This window comes from Martes martes (assembly GCF_963455335.1).
Source record: "Martes martes genome assembly, chromosome: 14".
NCBI lineage: Eukaryota > Metazoa > Chordata > Mammalia > Carnivora > Mustelidae > Martes > Martes martes.
Genome location: NC_137902.1, coordinates 82,223,990 through 82,236,223, shown reverse-complemented (window position 1 = coordinate 82,236,223; position 12,234 = coordinate 82,223,990). Strand labels below are relative to the sequence as shown.

Genomic DNA, 12,234 nt, shown 5'->3' with positions numbered 1-12,234 from the left:
AGGGCTTGGACTCGAGGAGAGTTTCAGGAAACTGGTTACCGGCTTTACGCTTCGCCGCTAACTTCAAACACTTACGTCACGCTCGGCCCATGCGCAGTACCCACGTCCCTCTGCCTCGCCCTCCACTCTCTTCCGCAATAGCGCCTCCGGCGCATGAGCCGTAGGTGGCGGGCGTTCCTGCGCAGGCGCGCTCTCTGCGTCCGGCCCCTGCGCAGGCGCGGTGTCCGAAGCTCAGACCCGGGCGCAGGCGTACTCGTCTCCCTTCCATCCTGCTTCCTCAGCCCTGGAGCTCGGCGGGGCTTGGGTGGGTCTCAGCAGCGGCAGCACCGGCGGCGGCGATAGTGACAGTGACTGCGTGAGACGCGGACGGAAATGGCGATGGCGATGTCGGACACTGGGGCGACCCGCCTGCGGCGGCAGCTGGAGTCGGGGGGCTTCGAGGCGCGGCTGTACGTGAAGCAGCTCTCGCAGCAGTCGGACGGGGACCGGGACCTGCAGGAGCACCGGCAGCGCATCCAGGCGCTGGCGGAGGAGACGGCGCAGAACCTGAAGCGCAACGTCTACCAGAACTACCGGCAGTTCATCGAGACAGCCCGCGAAATCTCCTACCTGGAGAGCGAGATGTATCAGCTCAGCCATCTGCTGACCGAGCAGAAGAGCAGCCTGGAGAGCATCCCGCTCACCCTGCTGCCGGCGGCCGCCGCCGCTGGGGCTGCCGCGGCCTCCGGAGGGGAGGAAGGGGGAGGCGGCGCGGGGGGCCGAGACCACCTGCGGGGCCAGGCAGGCTTTTTCCCCACTCCCGGGGGCGCCTCCCGCGACAGTTCGGGTCCGGGCGAGGAAGGGAAGCAGCGCACTCTTACCACCCTGCTCGAGAAGGTGGAAGGCTGCAGGCACCTGCTGGAGACGCCGGGGCAGTACCTGGTGTACAACGGGGACCTGGTGGAATACGAGGCCGACCACATGGCCCAGCTGCAGCGGGTGCACGGCTTTCTCATGAACGACTGTTTGCTGGTGGCCACCTGGCTGCCCCAGCGGCGGGGGATGTATCGCTACAACGCCCTCTATCCCCTGGATGGTTTGGCCGTGGTCAACGTCAAGGACAACCCGCCCATGAAGGACATGTTCAAGCTGCTCATGTTTCCCGAGAGCCGTATTTTTCAGGCGGAAAATGCTAAAATCAAACGAGAGTGGCTGGAAGTGCTGGAGGAAACCAAGAGGGCCCTCAGTGAGAAAAGACGAAGGGAGCAGGAGGAGGCGGCGGCCCCTCGAGGACCACCCCAGGTGACTTCCAAGGCCAGTAACCCATTTGAGGACGAAGAAGACGACGAACCAGCCGTTCCTGAGGTAGAAGAGGAGAAGGTGGACCTCTCAATGGAATGGGTTCAGGAGTTACCCGAAGACCTGGATGTCTGTATTGCCCAGAGGGACTTCGAAGGAGCCGTTGACCTGCTGGATAAATTAAACCATTACCTGGAGGATAAGCCCAGTCCACCTCCTGTTAAAGAGCTAAGGGCCAAGGTGGATGAGCGTGTCCGGCAGCTCACCGAGGTGCTGGTGTTTGAACTCTCCCCAGATCGTTCCCTGAGAGGTGGTCCCAAGGCTACGCGAAGGGCAGTTTCTCAACTGATCCGGCTGGGCCAGTGCACAAAGGCCTGTGAGCTGTTTTTGAGAAACAGGGCAGCAGCTGTGCACACTGCAATACGTCAGCTTCGCATTGAGGGTGCCACCTTACTCTACATTCATAAGCTGTGCCATGTCTTCTTTACCAGCCTTCTTGAAACTGCACGGGAATTTGAGACGGATTTTGCAGGCACAGACAGTGGCTGCTACTCTGCCTTTGTGGTCTGGGCGAGATCAGCCATGGGCATGTTTGTGGATGCTTTTAGCAAGCAGGTGTTTGATAGTAAGGAGAGCCTCTCTACCGCCGCCGAGTGTGTGAAGGTGGCAAAGGAGCACTGTCAGCAGCTGGGGGACATCGGACTCGACCTCACCTTCATCATCCATGCCCTTCTGGTGAAGGACATCCAAGGGGCCTTGCACAGTTACAAAGAAATCATCATCGAAGCCACTAAACATCGCAACTCTGAGGAGATGTGGAGGAGGATGAACTTGATGACCCCAGAGGCCCTGGGCAAGCTCAAAGAGGAGATGAAGAGTTGTGGGGTCCGAAACTTTGAGCAGTACACCGGGGATGACTGCTGGGTGAACCTGAGTTACACCGTGGTTGCCTTCACCAAACAGACCATGGGCTTCTTGGAAGAAGCCCTGAAGCTCTATTTCCCAGAGCTGCACATGGTACTTTTGGAGAGCCTGGTGGAAATCATTTTGGTTGCCGTGCAGCATGTGGATTACAGCCTTCGGTGCGAGCAGGATCCAGAGAAAAAGGCTTTTATCAGACAGAATGCATCCTTTCTCTATGAGACCGTCCTCCCTGTGGTGGAGAAAAGGTTTGAAGAAGGCGTGGGGAAACCCGCCAAGCAACTCCAGGACCTGAGGAATGCATCCAGACTTATTCGTGTGAACCCCGAAAGTACAACGTCAGTGGTCTGATGCCCGTGGCTCTGTGTCTATGTATGCCTATATATTGCTTATATATTATTTATATTTATATAAGTTGTATTAGCATATTCTTTATAGTCTTAAACACAGCTCAAAAATAAAAGACGCCCTCTCAAATAGAAATGCAGAATCAGAAGGAAAAAGAAAAAAAAGTTAAACCGAAATAACAAAACATTGGAATTATTAAAATATACGCTTTCCTTTTAAATTATGCTAACTCTCTAATGAATATGTTGTCACACTACAGCATTTCAGTGTATCCTTTTGGGTCAAAACACACTTCCTTCCAGTCTATATTATGCAGCTCAGAGAAATCGTATCTATAAATACGTAGAGTTTAAGTATGTTGTGAGGTTTCCCAGTTCGCTAAAATGTTAGGTCTCTTAAAAGAGTACAGTGCCATAAAAACACCGTGCTTCACACACTAGCCCACCTTAAAATGTGACTGAACAATTTTGGGGGGGGAAAAGGAGTTGAGAGCATTGGTTTTAGCATAAATTTTGGTCAAAAAAATTCCTTCTTGAAAGTGGCCAGTTTGTGGACTCAAATACTTGGATAGCTTTCACAGGCTTTCATAAAACAGCTCAGCAAACATTTTGCCAATGTGATTTGAGTGACTAATTATTTTCGCCTACTAATTAGCAGCTTTCTAATACTTGATTCGGGAGCATTTACTTGAATCTTAAGGACTATGGTAACTTTTCTTTCAACATATTCCTGAACTGCGTGAATTTCCAGCCACAGCTTTTGTCCTTATCATACTAAAAAAATTAAAATGATTAAAAGAAAACCACCAAAACAGGACAGACTGAGGAACCTGGCAACTGCCAGTGATTTTTAGCTGCCTTCCCCCACTTTCCCTGTGACATATATAATGACTCAGACTACATGGAAATGGGAGGAAAGTTTTCATTGAAATATTTATTCAGATTTCAGGGCCTGGGTGGATGGGAAATTAGAAAAAAATCATATGCAAACCCTACAGTGTTCTCAAGTATGACTGTTTTGAGCAGAGATTTGGTTTTTGATTTTTTTGTAACAAAGTAGAGAACAAAAAGGTGAGACAATGTGCCGAAAGCCAAAGGAAGAAGAGAACTTTTGGTGACTCTTTAAACAGTCTCTCTTTTTTTTCTTTTTTTAGATTTTATCCATTTGATAGAGATCACAAGGAGGCAGAGAGGCAGGCAGACAGAGAGAGGAAGGGAAGCAGGCTCCCCGCCGAGCAGAGAGCCCGATGCGGGGCTCGATCCCAGGACCCCGAGATCATGACCCGAGCCGAAGGCAGAGGCCTAACCCACTGAGCCACCCAGGCGCCCCAAACTTTGGGTGACTCTTACTAGAATGCTACAGACTGCCTTTCTCTTGTTTTGTATTCTCTTTTGTTATGAAACGTCAATATAATGCTTACTTCAGGTTGTTTTGTAAAAGAAAAATAGCTAAGGAAATTGGAACTTCCCAGGATTTCGGAACGACTGCTTCTACTGTGCATTGATTATATAAGATTCCCCATACGTAGAGAGAAATTGTGCTAAGATCCACCATTTTTTCCCTCTTTCCAGTTGTGATTCTTGTCCAAAAGTGCCATTTCTGATGCCGAGGACTTCCAAAGGTCATGTCTTTTATCTGAATTAAAATAGTGGTATTAAGACTGGAAATTATGTAAAACCTAAAATAGCTTCCAAGAGTGGCTTAGGGTTTGTGAAGCTCCTTGACTCAGTTACTTGCTCTCAGAGGAGCCCTTTTATTTATTTTTAGCTCTGAATTTTAAAGGTTGAAAATTATCAAAGCTACAGATTTTCTTTAATTTTTTTCACATAAATTTAGAATTTTCTAGACAATAACCATAACTGGATATCTCAGCTGAGCAAAAACAGTTATAATTTGCCTTTTTTAAGATCACTGGAAACTTGAATTTGATAACAATGTAATTATTTTGTGCAACTTACGGTTTCTAAAACTATATTGTATAAAACGTGTGTAAATATCTGATGCTGGGTCCATGAAACGATACTTCTGAAATCAACACTTAAGGCATGAAGTTGTAAAAACGTAAATGTGTATACTCAGATATTTAAACGGTTGCTTCTCCATTGAACTGTCTGCTTTTTAAAACTGGAAGTACAGAATTTTCTTTGGGTAAACTGTGTGTGTTCCTTAATCAGAGTTGTAGCTGAAGGAAGTCGGCGGTGGTGATTCAGTTAGCGTGGGAAGTGGATCAGAGACCATCAGTGTCATAATGTATCTTTGTGCCAAGACAGAGCCACGGTGTACCATTCCTCAGAGTGGAGTCGGAGCTCTTCCCTCTCATTCTTGTTTCATTAGACTCCAAAACAAGTCCTAAAAATCGAATGCAGTTAGAGATTGTCCAGAAATACAGCACGTACTGTACTACACCACTGTAGACTTAATTGCCTCTTCTCGTCTGCTTCCCATATCACACTGTCACTCGAGCTTGGAATCACAGACTTGATTGAATTAATTACTGTTGAAAAAAGACACCCTGTAGAATGAAGTCTCTTTTTGATTAAAGCTTCATTTCACTTAAAGTGCTGAACACTTAAACTTTTGTTTAAAAGACTACCTGTAGTTAAATTACCGGCACTTATATTTTGCAATTCGCTTACCTAGGATTGGGAATTTGGGACTTGACATAAGGTGTAAAATCAGTATATGTACATTTTGCTTATTGATATGCTGTGATATGAGGGATTCTGAAGTGTTTATCAAAATAAAGCTTAAAGTTTTTCTTACACTGGATAAAACTGGCATTACCATTTGTATCTCCTTTAATTAGGATTCAGTGTTCTTACGTTCTTGTTACAGAAGTACCGGGCTTTTTAAAGATTTTATTTATTTATTTGACAGAGAGAGAGAGCACAAGCAGGGGGAGCGGGAGGCAGAGGAAGAGGGAGAAGCAGGCTCCCCACTGAGCAGGGAGCCCAATGTGGAACTCGATTCCAGGACCCTGGGATCATGACCTGAGCAAAAGGCAGATGCTTCATCACCTGAGCCACTTAAGTGCCCCTGAAATACTGTTTTTAAGAGCCGCGTTGGTTTTTGTTTTGTCTTTCTCTGTGGGGATGACAGGTAGGAAGCTGTTAGGTAATTTAAATATATGTTCTGTCAGAATTGTGATTAAATCAAATCTCAGTTGTTTTTAAAAAGATTTTTATTTATTTATTTGACAGATCACAAGTAGGCAGTGAGGCAGGCAGACAGAGAGAGGAGGAAGCAGGCTCCCCGCTGAGCAGAGAGCCCAATGCGGGGCTCGATCCCAGGACCCTGAGACCATGACCTGAGCCGAAGGCAGAGGCTTTAACTCCCCGACTTTTTTTTTTAATTTGGTTGGAATAAATTTATTTCATCTGTCTGTAAACAAGGTGTTTAATAGTTATGGCATTTTTTAAAGTGCATATTAAATCAGATGAGTTAGACTGTATCCCAGATGTAACAAAGTGCAGGGAAAGAAATGGACAAATCAGCAACAAGATTTGTTTTTAAATCTGTACATTATCCACAAGGCCCAAACAATAGAAGCAAATACTAGAATGTCCCTAAAGTAGTGCCATTCAAAAGAAACCTTTAGTAGGTCAGTTAAAATCCATCTCACAACAGCAACAGTTCATTTTAACAATAGTATGGCACAGAACACATATGAAAAAAATTCATCACAAGACAGCCAAGTCCACAATAATGCAACTTCATATAAAAACTCAAGCTGCAAATAAAAATTGGTCCTATGAAGAACAAACTGGACACACTCCAGATGGCTATGTTGGGATACCTAATGTCCATAATGGCAGCCTTTTACAATTTTACTAAAGGGTAGAGCTGGTGTGCAAAGAAAAAGACAGGAACACAAATCTGAGCTATTGCAATGATGGAATGTCCCTGAGGATTCAATCTGTTACGGTTACTGTAAGGTCATGGAAGGAAGTGCCTTTTGCTCTTGTTTTGCAGTTGCAAAACTCTTCACATATCCTACAGACAGAAGGCCTGTCTCTACTCAAGTGCAACATAACAATACTGAAAGCAAACTACTGCAGCTCTCAATAGCTCGTCAACAAAAGGGATTATTACTTGGTTAAATAAACCAGGCACGGCGTGGAAGATGGAAGCAAACCAAATACCTATGTGCAGAGGGAAAGGGTGGGAAAAGAGGAGCGAAGGAAAGATGCACGCGCTTTTTCCTCCCAACCATGAGCTACAAAAGGAAGACTAAATGAGCTAAGTAAATGCTCAAAGTGCTGAAAAGACGTTGATCAAATTAGAGATTGTACAACCGGCACCTTGCTTAATATTAACTTATTTTAGTTATCAATATCCCATTAATTGCTAAGACAAAGTGATGCCCAACTTGGCATGCCCGCTCCCCCCAAATTTCAAGGTATCGTGTAGATCATTCTTAGGCTGCAATTATGTTGCCAGGTAAGGGTTGGTTACATACAGTGGTTAACATACAAATGATCCATTGGGCATGAGCCACCCAGGCGCCCCACAATTTTTTTTTTTTTTAAAGACTCCTTTGAATGGGAAATTTCAGATATATAAAATGAATTTGCTCTAAAAAGTGGATTTTATGCCATCTGCACATCCCTAAATGAAGAAAATACAATGGAGGCCATATGACCTAGGAACTAGGAGCATCAATGGCAAGGGTCTGTTTTTAATACATGTAGATCCTGAGGGAACTTTTACGTATGATTTATTTAAAGGTATTTATTGAAAAATAAAAGTATTCAGTGCTATGCCTTGCATTGACTGTAATGTGGGGTGGGGAGGGCAAAATAAACTTGAGAGTGCTTGCTCTGAAATTCTTGAGAACTGGAAAAAATGGAGAATAAAAAATTGGAAAAACTAGGTTAGGGAGTCAATTAAATACACAATAGTGTGTTGCAAATTACATTAATTAGATAATCGAATGCAGACAGAGTGTTGCCAAAAAAACAACAACCCTGGGCGTTGTCGTTTTCCTACTCAGTATTTCATGGGAATACTGAGAAGGAAGAGGGCATTGTGTTTTTTGAGGAATTTGGAGAGTCTTCATGGAATTGTTGGCATTTGAGCCAAAAAAAAAAAAAAAAGAATCAGAATATTTGACATGAAAAAAATTCAAGTCTGAGAAGCAATGTGGGAACCTTCCTTTAGGGAATCATTTACCAGTGATTACTGTGTCCCAAGCAGTGTGATAAGCACCTTTATCGGGTTATTTTATCTAATCTTCACATCAGTCTATGAAGGAGTTGAAGTTTTGTGAAGTAATTTGCAGGTAATTCAACCTACAAAGAGTTCCCTAAGTGGCCCGGATGGGATTTGAACTCAGACTTTCTCTAGGGCTGGCTTCTGAGCCATTGAGCTATATGATTGGATTGTGTCTGCTGGTTGACATCTCACTAGTGCAGGTGCCCTTTATTTCAAACACTTACCCATTCACAAGTGTATTCTGCTAAAATTAAAGGTGTTATGTCATAGGATATATATTTTTTTTAAGGTTTTATTTATTTGAGAGATAAAGAGCTCAAGCAGGGGGAGAGGCAGAAGGAGAGGGAGAAGCAGGCTCCCCGCCGAGCAGGGAGCCTGACATGCAGCTCGATTCCGGCACCCTGAGATCATGACCTGAGCCCTAGGTAGACACCTAACCGACTGAGCCACCAAGGTACCCCAGGATATTTTTTTAAAAAGATTTTTCATTCATTTGAGAGAGAGAGCATGAATAGGGGAAGGAAGAGAGGGGGAGGGAGACGACAAGCAGGGAGCCTGAGTGGGGAGCCTGACGTGGGGTTCAATTCCAGAACCCCCAAATCATGACCTAAGAAGAAGGCAGATGCTTAACCAAGTGAGCCCCCCAGGTGCCCCTGTCACAGGATATTATCATTTATAACTGCCTTAAAAAAATAAAGTGCCAGACTTGACTTAATGAGATCGTTAAAACCAGATTGTTTCCATTGACACCAGTTTGGTTTTGTTGAAAACATTTCATTGAGGGGCAGGTGTCCAGCTGGCTCAGTCAGTAGAGCATGCGAGTCTTGGTCTCAGGGTTGTGAGTTCGAGCCCCACATTGGGTGTAGAAGTTACTTAAAAATAAAATCTTGAGGGACGCCTGGGTGGCTCAGTTGGTTAAGAGACTGCTTTCAGCTCAGGTCATGATCTCAGGGTCCTGGGATCGAGCCCCGCATCGGGTTCTCTGTTCAGTGGGGAGCCTGCTTCCCCTTCTCTCTCTGCCTGCCTCTCTGCCTACTTATGCTCTCTGTCTGTCAAATAAATAAATAAAATGTTTAAAATAAATAAATAAAATCTTTTAAAAAATTAAAAACATTTTTAAAAAAGTAGACAAGTTACATCTTGAAAGTTCTCATCACAAGAAGAACAATTTTTGTACCTTTATGGTGACAGATTAACTGGACTTATTGTGATTATTTTGCAATACATACAGATGTCAAATCCTTATTTTGTACACCTGAAACTAGTATAATGTGTCAGTTATAGATCAATTTGGGAGAGGAAGACGGAGGAGAAAACCAGGAAGATCCAGAATGAGGTCTCCACCCAACGTTGCTGCATTTGAAGGAGCCCGGAGCCAAGGAGGGCGGTGTCGAGTTGCTGGGAAGGGCCAGGAAAGATTCTCCCACTCAGCCTCCTGGTCCAGCTGACACCCTGATTTTAGCCCAGGAAGGTTCCTTTCAGACTTTGACCCCCTCAACGGTAAGATCATAAACTTATTGAAGCCACAGAAAATAAAACCTGCAACACCGACAACAAACATGTCATCCGAAATTCCAGAAGCGTAGAAAAGAGATCCTAAAGATTTCTGGAAAGGAAAATAGTTTGTGTTCAGGAATCAGAATGCTCTTTGGGCTCGAGAAGAATAACTTTAGAAACTAGAAGACAATGGAGAAATGATTTTCAAAATTCTCAGGGAAAATGACCTAGAATTCACCCAGCTGAGTCGTCAGACAACTATGAGAGTGGGAAAAAGACATGTTTAAACAGGTGAGGCCTAAAACATGAATCCCTCATCCAGCTGAAAGACAGGACTCCACTAGAATTGATAAACAATCAAAAAGAAAGAAATGGGACCCAAAAGAGAAGAATCTAACACAGAAAGGTGAAGGGAATTGCCAAGAGGGCAGTGATGGGAAACCCCAGGTTGAGAGCTGTGCAGCAGGCCCAGAGTGGGTTCTAGAAAAAAACGACATTTGAATCCATATTGACGGGAGATTTGTACTTCTGTCAGAGTTGGTTATTTTAATTGAGAGAAAAAAAAAAAGAAATGAACAAAGTCAAACAAGGCATCAAAATCTATTTTCTACCCCAAGTTGAACGTTTCCATTCTGTTAGTGGAAGTTGAGATGTCGGGAAACTATGTGATTCCTATCATGGCTCCGCTGAACTTGGGATGTGGCAGGTCTCTGCGTGAGGTGCTGAGCTAGGCACGGAGCATAACGCTGTTGGGCTGAGCAGCTGGGCTGAGGCAGGCCCTCAAGGTCAGGGACGCGAGCACCTCCAGCCAGAGCATCCACTGCACAGCACCTGATCTTGTCAGAGAAGCCAGCGAGGGTCCCCATCAGTCGTAGTAGTAACAGATGCCACCTACTGCCAAAGCCGGTTTCAAATATTTGACCGACATTCCTCTTTCCTTCTTTCTTTTCTACATAAGCTTTATGCCCAACATGGGGCCTGAACTCGGGACCCCGGGATCAAGAGTCGCCTGCACCAGACTGAGCCAGCCACGTGCCCCTTCGCATTCCCATTTCTCACAGCCCAGGAGGGATTAGCGTCATCCTTAGCTTATGGGTGAGGAGCCCGAGGCTTTGAGTACGAGTAGATCACACAAGAACACAGGACTAGCGCGTGGCAGAGTTGAATTTCAACCCCAGCTGGGCTCCGGACCTTGCATTTTTAGCTGCTTCATTATATTGTGTTTGGACAGGACACTTTCTTGGAAAGCCACATGCTATGGGTCTTTTTTTTTTTTTAAGATTTTATTTATTTATTTGACAGACAGAGATCACAAGTAGGCAGAGAGGCAGAGAGAGTGGGGGGGAAGCAGGCTCCCTGCTGAGCAGAGAGCCCGATGCGGGGTCCTGGGATCATGACCTGAGCCAAAGGCAGAGGCTTTAAGCCACTGAGTCACCCAGGTGCCCCGCTATGGGTCTTTTTATTTCCTTCAAAGCAGTGGCAGCTTCACAACCTGTAGACCGGCAGGAGCAGAAGAGCCGAGGGACAGCAGCGTGGCTTAGAACTATGGCTGGGTACGGGAGCGTGTGTGGGGTAGGGCCCGGGATATGTGCTTTGAAAGTACATTAGCGTGGGAAGCATGCCAGCCTCTAAGATGTGAGGTTTCCTTGAGTCGCTTGAGAGGGTCGGAAGAGACAGAGGTCCGTCTCTCACAGCAGCCAAGGCCTCCTTCGGTTTGGGCCGCACCCGTCTTCCTGCCCCCCCCCCCCCACTACCTGCTTACCTGCTGGCTCTGCCATCGGAGCTGGCCAGGAGCAAGCTGATGGGGGCAGGCTCCCAGAGCTCCAGGATTTGCCCCCCAGACCTGAAATGTGTTCAGTGTAAACAAGTCATCTTATCCCGCCTTCAATCCTTACATGCATAGTACGACCATCACGGAGAAAACCAAATAACCAGAGCTGGGTGAATGGGGATTCTGTCTAAGGTGCACTTGGTCAGCAACGATCGGCCCGGCTCCCAGGCTCTCAGCTGTCTGGACTCACACTCTCTCCCTGGGCGGCGGCAGCTGGGTGCCCCTGCCCGTCTAGCCGGCGTGCCATGAAATCCTTTGCCAGGGAACATTGCTTAATTGCCTCCTCCTTAGTATCGACACACATGAATCTCCGACTTCCCAAACAAGCAGAGCGTCACAGAGGACATCCCTGATGCTGGCGCACGGACTGGCCCGGAGGCTTTCCGCGATCTGTGTGGACAGCAGAGACAGCCTGGCCTGTGCAAAACCAGTGCGCATTCCAGGGCTCTGGACACTGCCAGCCCTGGCGCCACACGCCGAAACTCCGCAATGTTTTCCAAGGCACTTATATTCCCGTTCCAATGTTTTACGACGAGTCCCCAAGCCCTCATCTGTGTTGACCCTGTTGCTACGGACTGACTTGAGGCCCCCCAAATTCTGATCTTGAAGCCCTAACCACCCCGCCCCCACATCACTGCGGAGATGGAGCCTCTGGGGAGTAGCTGGGACGGCGCCGAGTTGTGAGGCCGGCGGTGCCGTGGGAGCGCGAGCAAGATGGGGCCCCCCGTGAGCCCAGAGAGAGGCCTGAGAAGGAACCCCACCTCGCTGGCACCTTGATCTGGGGACTTGTAGCCTCGGAAACTGGGAGGAAAAGAAACTTCTGCTGTGTAGGTCACCCCCCTCCCATCGGGTAGCTCATCCCGGCAGCCCAAGCCGACTACTACCCCTGCCTTTCCCGTGTCGGCCACGCTGGTCTTTCAGGTGCTCCAGAAGCAGCCCCGGGACACTCTGATCTCTCTTCTCTCTGCACACCTCGCCCCCGGACCCCTACTCCCACACTTCGAGGGCTCGCACCGACTCACCTTAGTGCTCGACTTCAATGTCACTCCCAGAGGTGGCTGTCTGTCACAGTGCTTGGTATTCACCCATCTTATTTCAAACTTTTCTGAAATTTTTTTAAAGTTTACTTTTTATTTTCATTTTTT

General features: G+C 46.6%; 1 protein-coding gene across 1 annotated transcript; it reads left to right on the top strand.

The window, feature by feature from the left end:
* Positions 1 to 372: 372 nt before the first annotated feature.
* EXOC8 (exocyst complex component 8) lies at positions 373 to 5,311 on the top strand (the record flags this gene model as incomplete). Its single annotated transcript, XM_080823031.1, has 1 exon — positions 373 to 5,311. One exon carries the CDS (start codon positions 373 to 375, stop codon positions 2,548 to 2,550), a length of 2,178 nt encoding a protein of 725 aa, XP_080679157.1. The 3' UTR covers positions 2,551 to 5,311.
* Positions 5,312 to 12,234: the final 6,923 nt, after the last annotated feature.